General features: G+C 39.0%; 1 protein-coding gene across 5 annotated transcripts; it reads right to left on the bottom strand.

Annotated features, from left to right (window-relative positions):
- Window positions 1–226: 226 nt before the first annotated feature.
- On the bottom strand, window positions 227–14357 carry LOC134185123 (katanin-interacting protein-like). 5 transcript variants are annotated; one of them, XM_062652929.1, is made up of 49 exons: window positions 14312–14357; window positions 14100–14250; window positions 13157–13317; window positions 12825–12879; window positions 12711–12759; window positions 12581–12635; window positions 12261–12334; window positions 12072–12170; window positions 11944–12003; window positions 11709–11871; window positions 11120–11153; window positions 10985–11059; window positions 10845–10897; window positions 10645–10776; window positions 10296–10440; window positions 10081–10224; window positions 9600–9727; window positions 9228–9457; window positions 8695–8859; window positions 8548–8622; window positions 8372–8449; window positions 7743–7954; window positions 7618–7680; window positions 6943–6992; window positions 6724–6868; window positions 6370–6489; window positions 6164–6304; window positions 5790–5887; window positions 5643–5730; window positions 5326–5473; window positions 5172–5266; window positions 5006–5108; window positions 4748–4842; window positions 4636–4678; window positions 4026–4166; window positions 3899–3959; window positions 3108–3146; window positions 2920–3035; window positions 2659–2720; window positions 2432–2597; window positions 2293–2362; window positions 2126–2233; window positions 1853–1963; window positions 1640–1779; window positions 1480–1581; window positions 913–1073; window positions 755–849; window positions 607–686; window positions 227–544 (listed from the first exon to the last, which is right to left on the bottom strand). In XM_062652929.1, the coding sequence occupies exons 2-48, from the start codon at window positions 14246–14248 to the stop codon at window positions 637–639; spliced, it is 4947 nt and encodes a 1648-aa protein (XP_062508913.1). In that variant the 5' UTR covers window positions 14249–14250; window positions 14312–14357; the 3' UTR covers window positions 227–544; window positions 607–636. The 5 variants fall into 5 exon arrangements, with proteins under 5 accessions (XP_062508913.1, XP_062508909.1, XP_062508911.1 ...); XM_062652925.1 differs by having other exon boundaries at window positions 14100–14254; window positions 14312–14353; XM_062652927.1 differs by having other exon boundaries at window positions 227–567; window positions 625–686; window positions 14100–14254; window positions 14312–14353.
- Window positions 14358–14413: the final 56 nt, after the last annotated feature.

The following is a 14413-nucleotide window of genomic DNA, read 5'->3' as shown; positions in this document are numbered from 1 at the left end:
AGACACACAACAACACTAAAAATTTAGTATACAACCCGTATAAACTACATGACAAAATAGTACGCAGAATCTATCCACAGTGAATTTTCACGTTTTGGGGGCTACCAGATTTGAATAAAACGAGATTCTGTGACGCAAATTGTTTGAAAGTATACCAGCTAAGAAATCGGTCATTGTGTTCCAGTTTACGCCTTGAATGACAAACTGGTGAGGAATTCAGTTGTGCTAGTTTTCGTTCTTTAATCGAATTCACTCAATTAAACAATAAATTCAATAGTTTAACAAAATGCCTGATATTAATCGAAACATGATGTTCTGACTACTCGTCAACTGATGATCAGAAATTTGCATAAGAAACTTTTGAATGTACAATAAATAAATATAGCCACTTCTGAAACTAATATAGTCATTAAACTCTAACAGCACATTATGTGCTTGCAGGCTTGCTCACTTTGTACAGTTTACTTGCTTCACTCAATTCTGTTAACTCGGGTGCTGCCAGTTGGTTCCATCAATGATGCTTGCTGTCAGTTTCACCAACAAGCTAGCACACACATCAACAGCTGACTGTAACATCCACACATACCAAATGAGATATTGTATTACACTAAACAAAACGCATACATGATGTCATCATCAGCTCCACTGGAAAGAGCCAGCTGTTACGCTAGTCTGAGGTCGTAGAGCTGTAACATGAACGATTTAAGAGTGACAACATAAACAAGCACACAAAGAAAGCAGCTTATTTAGAAACCTGGATCAACAGAGTGGACACTTTTCGACTGTCTGCCTCCAGTACAAACGTAAGAGTCATTGGTCATTTGAAAATCCTGGTCTTCAAATACCGATCTGGTTAAATAGAAATGTGACATTGCTATTGACAATCTTGTTTGACATTTTGCTGTTAGCTACCTGAGAGCATGACGTTCCTCTTTTGCTACAATGTCTTGCCCTTCTGTGAATAGAATGGAGTGGTGGTCTACTGGTGCCATACAAGTAGGCAGAATTCCCCTTGCTTCCAGTGGCACTGAAGGGAGAATACCATGATAGACCAAAAGACCATCGACCAAAACCTGAACATCAAACAAACAAAGGCCTAAAGCAAAGAACACAAACGTTCGCATGCGTGCGCGTGCACACACACACACACACAACAAACACACACACACACACACACACACACACACACACACACACACACACACACACACACACACAGTCCAACTAAGAGACGAACACAAATGATTAGCAGAGATGTGATAAAGACAGACAGCATAAATAAATGAACAGATAAAGAAAATACTGACAAACAGAAAGCAGAAACCGCACGCAAACACAAGCAGGCAACAAGATGATCAAGCAAGTAGATGTAAGACACAAATAAACGGTAAAGAAAATAGTGACAAAAAGATGTATTCACAGTGCAATATTGATTAATGTCAGAAATAGCACAGCAGACACTGAAAGAGAAATTCATACACTGAATTCCTTCACTCCTCTACTTGGTGTTTTGCTGTAGTTCCATAATTTTATCATTGAAACGCTCACTGGATGATCAAAATATACATACAGCAAGTTTACCTAACCCCAACAAAATGTCACAACTCTATCTGCCAATTCCATATCGCTGACAATTAACCTGCTGCTGGAAAACGGGTGCAAGCCACATATGCCTTCCATCGTAGGTATCATTTACTCCATCTATGAGTTTGTCAGGAGTTCGTACATCACCTGATACAACCTCTAAATCATTGACACTCTGAGGAAATGCATCAATATCTAAATGTAGAAACGACAAATAGTGTCAAAATAAAACATGCAGTAAAATATTTTATGTTGCAACGATGAATACTTTTAGTTGTTAGAGACAGCCGGTGACCTAAAATATCAAAAACCTCAAGTCCGTTTAGTCCGATGTAGTAAGGATCACCCCATGTTGATATCAACTGGAATTGGAAAACAACTAGTTGAAAGTCAAGAAGATAACAATGCTCACATCTTGTGAGACACACAAACCAAACAGCAAAGAGTATCAACAGATATGCTGAAATCATAACACAGACACAAACATTCAAACAGGCAAGCGAAAGTGCAATCCGTAGTGACATTCACATCTGAAGGATACATCCTATTGGAATGGAAGTTGATGGATGGTTGTCTATTTTCTCAGCAATCTCAGGCAAGTCATTGAACATGATCTTCTGACCAAAGTCAAAATGAGTATTTCCAGGACCTGCAATTAGCCGAGTCCAACAACAATCACAAACAACCATGTTGTTGTGTACAACTTGCCTTTCCGTAACAAGAAACTCGATTCACTTGAGACCAGTTGTCCATCCAATGATATGCTCACAGACTGCGCCTATACAATAGTGACACTGATGTTGATAACTGTCTATACTGCTGTGAAACTCTGCTGCACATGACTTACCCCTCTAAATGTGTCATCAGGAGATTTGTTGTAATTCCATATCCGAAGTCCAGACACTTCCATCTCAGTTCTCAGATCGATAACAAGAAGATGGTTCTCACCTTCACTAAATGGTACCATCCACATGTGTTCGTCAGACATTGTCACATTCACACCATCAATAAGACTGCAATTGCAACAAGTCACTTCATTAGCCACATTGTAGAACCCATAAAAACTGTTCGTACTTTTCTAACACCCTGCAGTCATCTCCATAGTCGGGAAGATCATTGAGATCTCTTGGTGTAGCCTGTGCCATATAAAACAAATTACGACACAAACTACATTAAATACAAATATCAAATATGTACAGGCAAAATGTATCAATTTCAATATAACACAAACAGCATATCATTGTATGGGCACACACACACACACACACACACACACACACACACACACACACACACACACACACACACACACACACACACTTGTTTTCTAATTACCTGCAACTGTTCCTCACTTAACGTAATAGGCAAGCCATCACATCCAAGCACTTCTATTCCAGTTAGGCCAAGGTAGTATTGATCACCCCATGTTGTTAAGAAACTAAGCTGCAAGCCTGAGTTAAAAATCAAACCAATTCAACAAGTTACAAATCTTGTAGTGTTCAAGTTATAGTGAATGTACTCACGTCGACCTTGTGGAAATTGTGAAAGACTAACTGGCACGTCTGTACACATCAACATAAATTTATACAAATTTGTTTATTGCGATATACAATACTTGATCTTCTGAATATTTCGTCTCTATCATCACTCTTCTGCTAGCAAAATAACTAATCTATTATTCTTAAGCCTTGCCCACACTTGCACTGGATCACAACCGGTTGAATCCAATTAGAAATAGTGGGCATTACCTCCATGTATGCTACGCGTGTAGTCGGAACATCTAACCCTCCTCACTTGTCTTTGTTCTCGCTCACCTTACGTCGCCGTATCAACACTTTCCACAAGCAAAGGAGCCGCACGTACACATCGATCATCAGTCACGTGATACCAAAACTGAGGCGGAGGTAGCATTTTCAAATTACAGTGTGGACGCTCGCTAGCCCAATCGCATTGCGATCAGATCGCGATCAGCAGGATTGAGATTCAATCGTGATCCATTCTGGTCTAGTGTGGACAAGGCTTAGTCTCCCAGTCTGGCAGTCTGTCTACGTCCTAGACCTTGGTCCACTTATCCATCTGTCTGTCTGCCTGTGTCACACTGTCTGTTGTCTACAATTGTTTACAAATCCTTTGTCTGTTCACATATAAGTCTGTGTTTTCCTTATCGACGTCTACTATGTCCCTTAGAAATAGAATAGTTACTATTAATTAGTAATAATGTGTCTATTTGCAAAAGTGCCCTATTTGTCTCAGTCAGTTCAACAACCCCTATCCACTTTCACAATGTTGCAACTCAGATACTTTATAGTAGTACCTTTGTCGTCTGCTTGTGTTCTTATGCTAGTGAAAGGCCGACTTACATTCTGTTCTTCATCCTTAATGACCAACAAAAAACCTCACACAATTAGTTTATCTCCTGTTTGCCAAATCAGTAGGCATACTCTGTCAACAGTTCCTGGTCGAATTTTCTGCAGTTCATCTTCATAGTAGTAATCGTTGACATTCTCCATCTCCCCATGGTATGTCTCATCAAATTCAGAGACAGCAGATAGAATGTCTTCATCCGTAGTAAACAAGATTGTCTACGGAAGCAAGCAACAGTCTCTCATAGAACATGATAAAAACAGTGAATTAGTAAGAAAAAGGCAAGTACAGCAAACATGTACCAGCATTTAAATTTCACACACACACACACACACACACACAAAATGAGCAACAAACTTGAAAGCCTTCCAAAGACAATCGCATAATCTATTGGGTGGCAAATAACCTGTTTCCTACAATAGTAATTATTCATTTGCACATGCAATAAACAAGTCCATAACTGATGTCGAAAATAACAATAAAGATCTGAACGGCCATGCATAGAGATCTGATGTTGTTACACAAACATTAAGTAATAACTAAACTCAAATGTTTGAGTTAAATCCATTCAACAAAAATGTATAAATCAATAAAGAATTACTCACCAAATGTTATGTGATAAAAGTGTTAGAAATAAGTCATTTAGTATTCTGATAATTCATGTGTAGTTGTTTACATCATACTTACATCACCAAAAGCTTCTGACCCACCAAGAAGACCGCCACATGCTCTAGAGATGAAGCACATGCAATCAACATCAAAATCTATGAATCACAATTGCAAACATCTTGTAAAACACCTTGCTATTTCTCCATCAAAAATTAGATGATCATCAAGCATCATTTGCATGTGCCTTGCTCCTCGATATGAGTGAATCCGACTCTTGTTGTAATTCTTAAGAAAAAAGTACCCGGTGATTTAGATAAAGCAGCTGGCTTGTCGCAGATGCAGAGAAATAAATGGGCAAACAAACAAGGTACGTGCACATTCATGGCAGGGGTAAGTTGATTTGTTGGTTGTCGTACAAAGACAGAAACAATGGAAATGCATTTCTCACCCAAACTCTAATCATCGCTATTGTCTCAGCTTTGAAAAATTCTATACACACAATATGTTTCTGTCCAGCAGTAAAAGGAGCCAACCACATGTGAAGGTCATCTCTAAAAGACATAAGATGACATAAGATCATAACGAATGACATCTCCACAATCTTTTCAACAAACCTTGTACGATTTACACCATCCAACAAATTCTGAACAACACGAGGGTCACTATCATATTCAGGATACACATTGATATCAGCCGGGTCTGCTGAAATCTGACACAATACTGATGTACCAGTGGGTTGTGTCAAAAACAGACTGCAAGTGTACTTACCTCTTCAACTTCCACAAGATGGCCAGACATTGTAAATATTTCAATTCCATTGAGACCGACATAGTGCCTGTCTCCCCATGTTGTTAGTATGTTGATAGTAAGTGTCCGGCCAGTGGGTAGTTCAGGGATAGCAAACTGTTCATATTCTCTACAATTCAACCAAACAACTACAACACTGTAGCTATGCAATTATATAAGAAAACAACAAATTCTATGAGCCACAGACTAAACGTAGACAAAAAATGTCAACCGCTGACACAACCCGTGGATGTTATGGTAACATAGGATTGTAATGTGTTACCGATGAGCACTCACACCTGGATTCGGTAGTATTAGTAACACTGCTGTCTTGTAGCAACATTCCCTCATCAATAGTTTGAGACATGAACACATCCAATGTGTCACCTCCACAACAACAAATTCAAATGCTTCTTATACATTTCTCTACACGATAGCCAGCTCACCACTCATGTTCATGCCTGCTGTAATCCTGCCATAATCTGACTTACGAAACTGCTCGAGAGATTGCAATGACTTCTCGAGAGAGGCACGTGGCTGCCACCTATACACAACAAACACAGACAATGTGTATTGACTACAGGCACCAAGACCAAAAAACGATGCTGGTAAGTAAGATAAATAGATACATGAATGAATACTTTTATTAAATTACATAACAGTGAATATTGGTGCTCAACGTGTTACCATAGGTTTGAGTTGTGAGTAAATAATACGAATGTGCTGTACAATGAAATAAAATCAGTGACACAAAACAAATGTTCAACGCACACGAAAAGTCAAACAGTAAACAATAAAACATGCTGTAAATTGTGTCCACCTTGCACGTTTTGTTTTTTCTCCTTGACTTCTGATGTGCGTTGGTGCTGTATCTGTTGCAGAAGTAGATGATAGAAATGGATCTTTACTCTTCTGTAACTCTGTTTCATAATTGCTCTCATCAGGAAACAGCTGAGAGTCACTGCAATAGTGTAGAACACCTGTTTGACAACTAGGCTGCAGAAGTTTGACCAAATCTTGCTGTACCTGAAACTTCTCCGTTTTGTTTCTTCATTTAGCATCTGCTTACCAATTGCTCGACGACCTGCATGCGTATGAGATTGTCTTGTTTCAGAGTAGCTTAAATCAGCCTCAAGTCGAGTTTCACTAAATATAACACAGTGTCAACATTTGCTAACATGATCATAATAAGCAAAGCTGTATGTATGGTAACCAGCTCAACTACGATAGTTGTAAAACTGCTCTCTTTTCGGTTTGTCTGTGTAAAATCTGTATACCTCATCGATTCATCACTAAGTCCATTATTTATCTGTTCATATTCAGTCCATCCTTCCTTGCTTAATCAATCACATGTTATGCATTATCAGAGATCTACTGCACCTGGCAGATCTTGGAAAGGGTTTTCCTAAACCAAGAGGATCGTCAGCATTACCACAGTCAATCGACCGCTGTGACTTCCCTTCTTCAGTCAATCCCACTGTTAATAGATACGGCTGGCTAGCACTGTGCTGACCATTCAGTGAATCTAAAAATCTATAATTAATATATTCCTTGTCTCCCACAACACATGCCCAGAATAGATTACACAAGACTTTGTACCTCTCAGCCACAATGGTGTTTCTTTCCCACAAGCAGTGGCAGTTCGAGAACTATAAACACATAGCATGAAGCCAGACAAAAACAGATTCTAACAATCTCAAACAAATTACAGAGCACACACCTACAATTAAAACATCCTACACACTTGTACACTGCTTAACTCAGTATCACAATTCACTAGAATGATGTTCCATACAACAAGTCACGTCTACAGCATAAAAAAGCCAGTGCCTGCTGTATTCATTTCACTGTGATGAGTCTCAGCTATCCAGTCTAGACTTTTGCAAAAAGGTATGGTATAAAATTTAAGGAAACTAAAGTCGTGAAGTAACAAGTCTGTGGCTGTTTAATTAATTGAGTACAAAAGGCAACAAACGCATTTTCATAGATGTACCTTAGTGTCAGGATATCAATGTGAACAATCTAGACTGTGTTAAACTACGTTTACTAGCCTCATTTCAATTTTAGTATATAATTGTCTGCAAGTGTGAACAATTACATGTCTATGGTTGAACATGTGCATGGTTCATGTTCAACCATGGACATGAACCATATTCATGCGACTAACAAGAACACAACCAGCTAGCAACTCAAGTATGTTGCAAAGACTATAAATCAGCAAATGCCAAAATTCTCTTAATTCTGCTACAGTACAAGTTAAAGAACACATCTTACTTTGACTGCCGACTTGCCATCTCAGCTGGCTTTAACGACAGTGGTTTCTCTCTAACAAGTTGTCTACAACAAACCCCATTTCCAAGCTCTTAAGCTACAATGTCTGTTTATACTAGCCATCTCACTGTGTGACTGATACTTGTGATGCCTCTGAGGCAGAATTGACTACTGATTTATGTTCCTTGAGTTGAGAAGAACTGTTAGAAGGTGAAGCTGTTCTCTCAGACTTTACACCTCCTGGAGAGTCAGGATGTTTCTCCTCTGTCTTGCTTTCGGGTTGTACAGCTATTGCTCTGTCCAATATCACAGTCTGACTTCTTACAGTATGTTCATATTCCTGTAAACAAACCACATGTCATAGTAACACAAAACACACCAACATGCTTGAACATAGATGAGATGTCAACACCTCCTTGTATGCTATGTGCCAGATCAGGTACATGCTCTGTTAGAGTAGGCACCAAAAGGTTGGTATCACATATTAAATGTACTAAATACATTTGCTAAGTTGTGCTAGCAGCCACAAGAATGTCGAAACAAGCAGACAGTCATAGATCACACAATAGCCCCAATGTTCTATTTGGTATAACCTTTATTGTGAACATTTTTAAATATATTCAATACCAGTAAAAAATACTATTTCAGAGAAATTTTAACAATTTAGTAACAAACAGACATACTGGCAACCACGCAAATAAATAGTAGACAATCAGACATAAACAGTATGGTTGACAAACAATCGTTCATGTCATACTCTTGCCTGAGTTTCAGTCTCATCTCTGATTTCCATATCTATCACTGTACAGTACTCAAATGCCTGATTACCACATCCCTGCAATACAACCACAGCATCAGACACTTCACCACTACACACAGTCATGTATCCAAGGCACAACTAATTCTTGTTTCACTCGTACAAATTGTTCTCACCTTGTTCACCAAACCCTTCCAAATAAGCTCTCCACCAAAAAATACTCGAGCCTCCCGGACACCAGCATTCAGTTCCTATAGGAAACAATAGCAACGGTAGCTGCGTGTGTTGAAATTAAGTTACACAGTCACACTGACAAAACCTACATTCATCCTGCCATTGTAATTCCAGATTTTAATCTTTGATATGCCATATTGATAGGCATGCAGTGTTGTTGATGTGACAGAAAATTCAACAGGAACAATAAAGACGAGATCAAGTCGTTGACCACGAGAATATGGACACGTCCACATAAAGTGTGACTTCACAGTCTGGCAATGCACAATGATATGAGCGTGTTAGTCTACTACAGCACAAAAACAGTGCACAAAATGACTGAAAGCTTTGTATCGCGCTTGTTGATCTCTACAACAACGTGGTGCTGGACAATGCAAGTGCGTCTACATGCAACGACTATCTGTCAGTTTTCATATCAATATCAGCCTGCCTATATCTACCAACCATTTCACAGCCCACCTGTCTGACTGTCTACCTAACTAAGAATAAACACCAAACTTTTGTCTGGCCAACTACCTGCTAGCAATCAGAGACTAAATATTATGGTCTTCATTTTTCTTTTTATTCCTGCAAACACTTACGATAGTAAATACTGTTACGAGTCATATTAGTAACACTTTACTTTTGTTTTCCCATTGACTAGAGCTCCCACATTCCCAGGATCCACTCCTTCAGGGGCACCAAGCAGCTGCACTCGGTTCGACCCTAACCACATACGTTTGCCCTCCGAGTCAAAGAATTGAACTTCAGTAAGCCCGATCATATTGGGATGGCCCCAGTTCGACAGGATTTCCACATGTACCTCAACACCACTCAACTCAGCCATTGAGCCAAGAATTTCATCACCGACATCTTCAAACACACAATAATTAACCAAACAGCCACACAAATTGTCACTAAACAAGACAAAATGCACATAGAGCTAACGAACTCCATGTAGCAAATATGACATAAGGCAACAAACAACAAATGTTTAAAGCTGGCTATATCAGACCTTTACGTCTTGGCGATATTTCCTGTTGTATAGTACCTTCCTGTCGATCATTGCTGAGGGTTGGCTCAGTGACAGTAGTGCTTACAGATTTTGTCACTAGCTGCTGATGTTCCGATGAAGGTTGTTGTCTACAACATATAAACAAGCAGTACATACGTTGACAATTGATCACCACTGCATAACCTGCCTGTCTACACAATCAGCAATCAGACAGAAGATAAGACAACATTGATGATAGAGTCCAATCAATTTGATAATAACCAATATATAGAAACAGTTAAATTTGAAACAAAAAATCATAATTTATTCAAGCATCTAATCACGCAAATTATAATTGCTATTATTCAAACAGTTTCTTCTCTTTTGTTCGTTATATTACTGAACAACTTTCAACTTACAACTTGTAAACAGCATGTTTAGTAGCATTGAACAATGTGCATATCAGTATGAACAACATGTCTAGATTAGCTTCATAACTTACACAGATACTATTGCTGCATTAGATTCACTCTTTGCTGACTGCTTTTGTTCAGACTGAGATTTCGTCTGAGTGACTTCACATGAAGATTCACTCTGAGATGACTGATCAAGGCGTCCCAACACTTTCAAAAGCCGCCTCTGTTGGCTGACATGACAACACATTTACTACTATACAACAACTAAGAACTCAAGTATGAATTCAACACCAACACATACCTGTCACTCATGTGTTTGACTTTTTCAGTAACAGCTTCTAGTGTCTTTTGTGTCAAAGGTGAAGCAACTGGAATCGACAACGGTCTCTGTGTAGGAGAAGCAGACAGAGCAGGAGCCCACTGTATAACCGGAGCAGTAAAAGCACCTGGACAATAAAACACTTCTTTACACAAAATGCTACATAAACTAGCTTTCTGTGTGTGCTGTGTGTATTTCTTTGTTTCTTGTTTGTTTGTGTCCACTCTGTGTGTGCATATCTGTCTGTCTGTCTATGTGTTTGTCCATTTTGCTGTCCGTCCGTCTGTCTGTTTGTTCTGTCTGTCTGTGCATTCGTGCGCGTGTGTGTAACCTTTTCTCTTTGCTACTTCTGTTTCATTAGCTGTTGCTTCTAAAGCCTCTCTAATTTCATCAGACCCTGGCACACTGTCAAGTCCTTTCGACATCTGCTGACGGTATGTAGACACTCCAGATGGCTGCCCAACTAAATAAACGTCATAAGCACAAGAATATGCAGACCATACTCTGTGTGTTGTATACAATTCAACATACAAGTATTCAACACTCCAGATGTGGCACTACCTTGTCTGCTCTGTGGTTTAGACCTAGAAAACAATTAGTACCTAAATTCACTAACTATTTGCATTGTTTGTAAACATGCCTTCAATTGATAATGTCTTTAGTTTGCCTACCTAGTTTGCTGCAGTTGCTGTACATGTTCTTTCCTATCAAACGTATTTCCAGCTGTAGCATCACTGGTTTTTCTTCTAAACCACAAGTAGTCCATGCACTGTGACCATAATGTTTAGTTAGTATAAAATACATACTTTGCTGATGTTACTTGCCTGTCAACACGACCATCTACACAACATGACACAACACATTCATATTGAATATCTATAGATCTTGTTTCTATTACATTTTATACAATCCCTACATCTATTTCTTTTTTTCAGGGAAAAAGTTTTAAAATTCTAGTATTGAATAGTTGACATCAGAGAATCAGCCAAATCAACAATCTAGCTAAATAGAAAAGCCACTGACAATACACAATAATTAATATGCAAGTCATTGCTCTGAACAGAAATGGTAATTTGTTGTAATAAATAGACATTAGCATTACAGTACACATGTAATAATTGATAACCGATTTCAGGCATGCCTGTTTGACCTGTCGTATATATTAAATCTATAATTAAAAATAAAATAGCTTTACCGATTTGCAGTGATGTGTGTGTGTGTGTGTGTGTGTGTGTGTGTGAGCTAATGGTACCATTGTCGATATCAACACAGCTACCAGCACAAAGCTTTTGCAGGTGAATAACATGCATGTGCAGAAAGTGGGTCCGACTGTACTGAATCATTTTATCTTCATTCAGTGTAACCCAACGCTAAAAGCAACAGCAAAAACCTTACGCTTGTTAGATGCAAATGACAAAACAACGACATCTTGATCTCGAGTACTCGAAAAGTCAGCAGAAGAACTGACAGTTGTGTCCCGTGTCATGCCTGTTGACTCACTAACTTCCTCATCCACCTCTTCTGCTGACGACAAACTGGCACTGGATGACACATCACTCTGTGATTCATTAATCAACAAAGATTGTCAGTACAGTAGAACAGATTACCAGTTGCATTTGCTACTGTTTACCTCTTCTGTGTCTATACACTCAGCAATACCACCTGCTGCTTCAAGACTCCTACGAAGCTCCTGCAAAGGCATGTTTCAGTATACTGTCATGTTTGTAAATCATGTTGACTATGACAGGCCAGACTCACTGGAACGTCCTCTAAACTGACAGCCAATTCATCAACTTCACTATCATCAGATTCATCGGAATGATATCGTTGAGTTTGCCTCGCGTTTTGCCCCAGTACCTGCACACCAAACAACAACCATTATGCACACATGTGAATCAACATATGATTGCTACACAGTCTGACTACTGAGTGAAACATGTGTAATACCTGTAACATCTGGCCTTCAGTAAAAGATGTTGATGCTGCTTCAAAGTCTGCCTCGTAGTTGCCAGTCAGTAGATCTACAAACACATAGCCCGTAAACTACAGAGTACAACAATGACTTCCGTTTACATGCACAATTAATAAAATGCCTATACGATAATCACCACTTATCAAACAATCATAAATGAACTGGCACTTGTACGTGGTGTGGTGTGGTGGTGGTGGCGGCGGCAGTGTGTGTATGTGTGTGTGTGTGTGTGTGTGTGTGTGTGTGTGTGTGTGTGTGTGTGTGTGTGTGTGTGTACGTGTGTGCACATCACTACCTGGTGCATTGACTTGTACTCTCTCTCCACGCTGTGTTATAATCTCTAACGACTCCTACAGTAAGAGAAAAGACAGCAAACATAACTGCAGTACACCAGATCGTATACAACTGCCAAAAACATTGCTTACAGGGTTCCAACCTTGTCGTCTGACAGGAGCACTCTTAGCACGAAGATTGCTTAATTTAAAACAGTTGCATAACATGTCACCAAGACAATAATTAAGATCTACACTGTACAATACCTAGTAACAGTCACTGTCTCAGACGATGTGTCGCCCACATTCTGTCTTGCTGATCCTAAACACAAAAATCAGAACATGAAAGTTTGTACGTTTCAAGACCAGCAACTTGAGAAAAGATACAAACGTACACAAACAAACAATAATCAAAACACTAACTGACAAATAGAGGGACCAATCACAGATAAAGCAAAACAACAACCAGACAAACATAAAGATTAAACACACAACAAACAACACACAACCAAAGACAGACACAAAAATTACAAACAGATGGTTTTGTTTTGCAGTAAACTAGAAGCAATATGAGACATCAGTACAAACATACACTGTACCTGCTGTCTTTGAACTCCTCTTGCTTCCTCCACTCCTAGTGGTGACAGCACCTCCTACCCTTCCTCTGTTGTTCGCTCCATTGACATAAACAGAAAAGCCCTGCTCTTTGCGTTCCAACTCAATCTGTTGTTCGTCTTTTTTACGAAGTTGCTTCAGCATCCTACAATAATATTTGATTACTATACTCGATCAAGTAGTCCTCAGGGGCACTAAGCTCTAAGAAATTCACCATGTGATTTATTTAGCTAATCCTAAATACTGTAAAGCAAGAAATTTTCGGTGGTGTACAAATTTGGTGCCTTCCGAAAATTCTGTTTGGTAGCAATCTATTTTGGTGAAACTCCTTGAAAGGTCAAGACTCCTAACACAGTTGTGCAACACAATGATGTGCACCTCGTAGTTAGATAACAATTGTAATAATTTACCATGTTCACAGACATTGCTGTTGGCTCCTAGAGATTTGACAACTTTCACAAATTTAGATATCTACAGATTTAATTTAGATACAGTACTTCATAGGCTTTACCAAAATTACTGAAAATACCAAAAAATAAATGGTCATTGAAATTCTTGGTTTCCAGTAACTTGGAAACAATTAAAACCAGATAAGTGTCTGCCACTGATTTACATTAGCCTCTGATTTACATGGTCACCTTGTCAACAAAACCCCCAACAGACAAAGTGAACAAAGAGTAATCCAAAATACATTTAAAATGATGACATTCACTATCAGAAGAGACACAGTGTGGCAGCACACACAAACAAAAATTAATCAATAATCTTGCCAATACACTGTACAAGATATTAGACGTAGATAACTTCATTTATCTGTATTGTCACTGTCAGACAACCAAAACTCATAAACGCAGACGACATGCTGTCTAGTTTGACGAGCCTGTTTAACTCTATTTGTCGTAGATTTCTAACCGTTCGACAACCTACCTGTTTCTGTCTTGTAAATGCATCAAGTACTCTACATAGCTTGGGTTCCGCACATCTTGTTTGCTCGTCTCCTCCTCATCAGCCACATCACCTTTGACGTCCCATTTCCTCCTTCCCGCTTTCTCTCGTCCGAGCTTCAAGTTGTACATATCTGACTAATATTACAACCAATCAAATTATAAGTTTTTTATACAAACTACTTGTCTCTTTACCATAGCTACGTGTTGGAGATGAAACGCATTTCACATTGTTGGGTTTTCCTGGAGCATGCGCAGTTTCCCTGCAACTGGTCACTAACGGAGTCGGTGGTGTAG

This window comes from Corticium candelabrum, chromosome 9 (assembly GCF_963422355.1).
Source record: "Corticium candelabrum chromosome 9, ooCorCand1.1, whole genome shotgun sequence".
NCBI lineage: Eukaryota > Metazoa > Porifera > Homoscleromorpha > Homosclerophorida > Plakinidae > Corticium > Corticium candelabrum.
The sequence above is the reverse complement of the archived record's forward strand: the minus strand, read 5'-3'. Positions and strand labels throughout refer to the sequence as shown.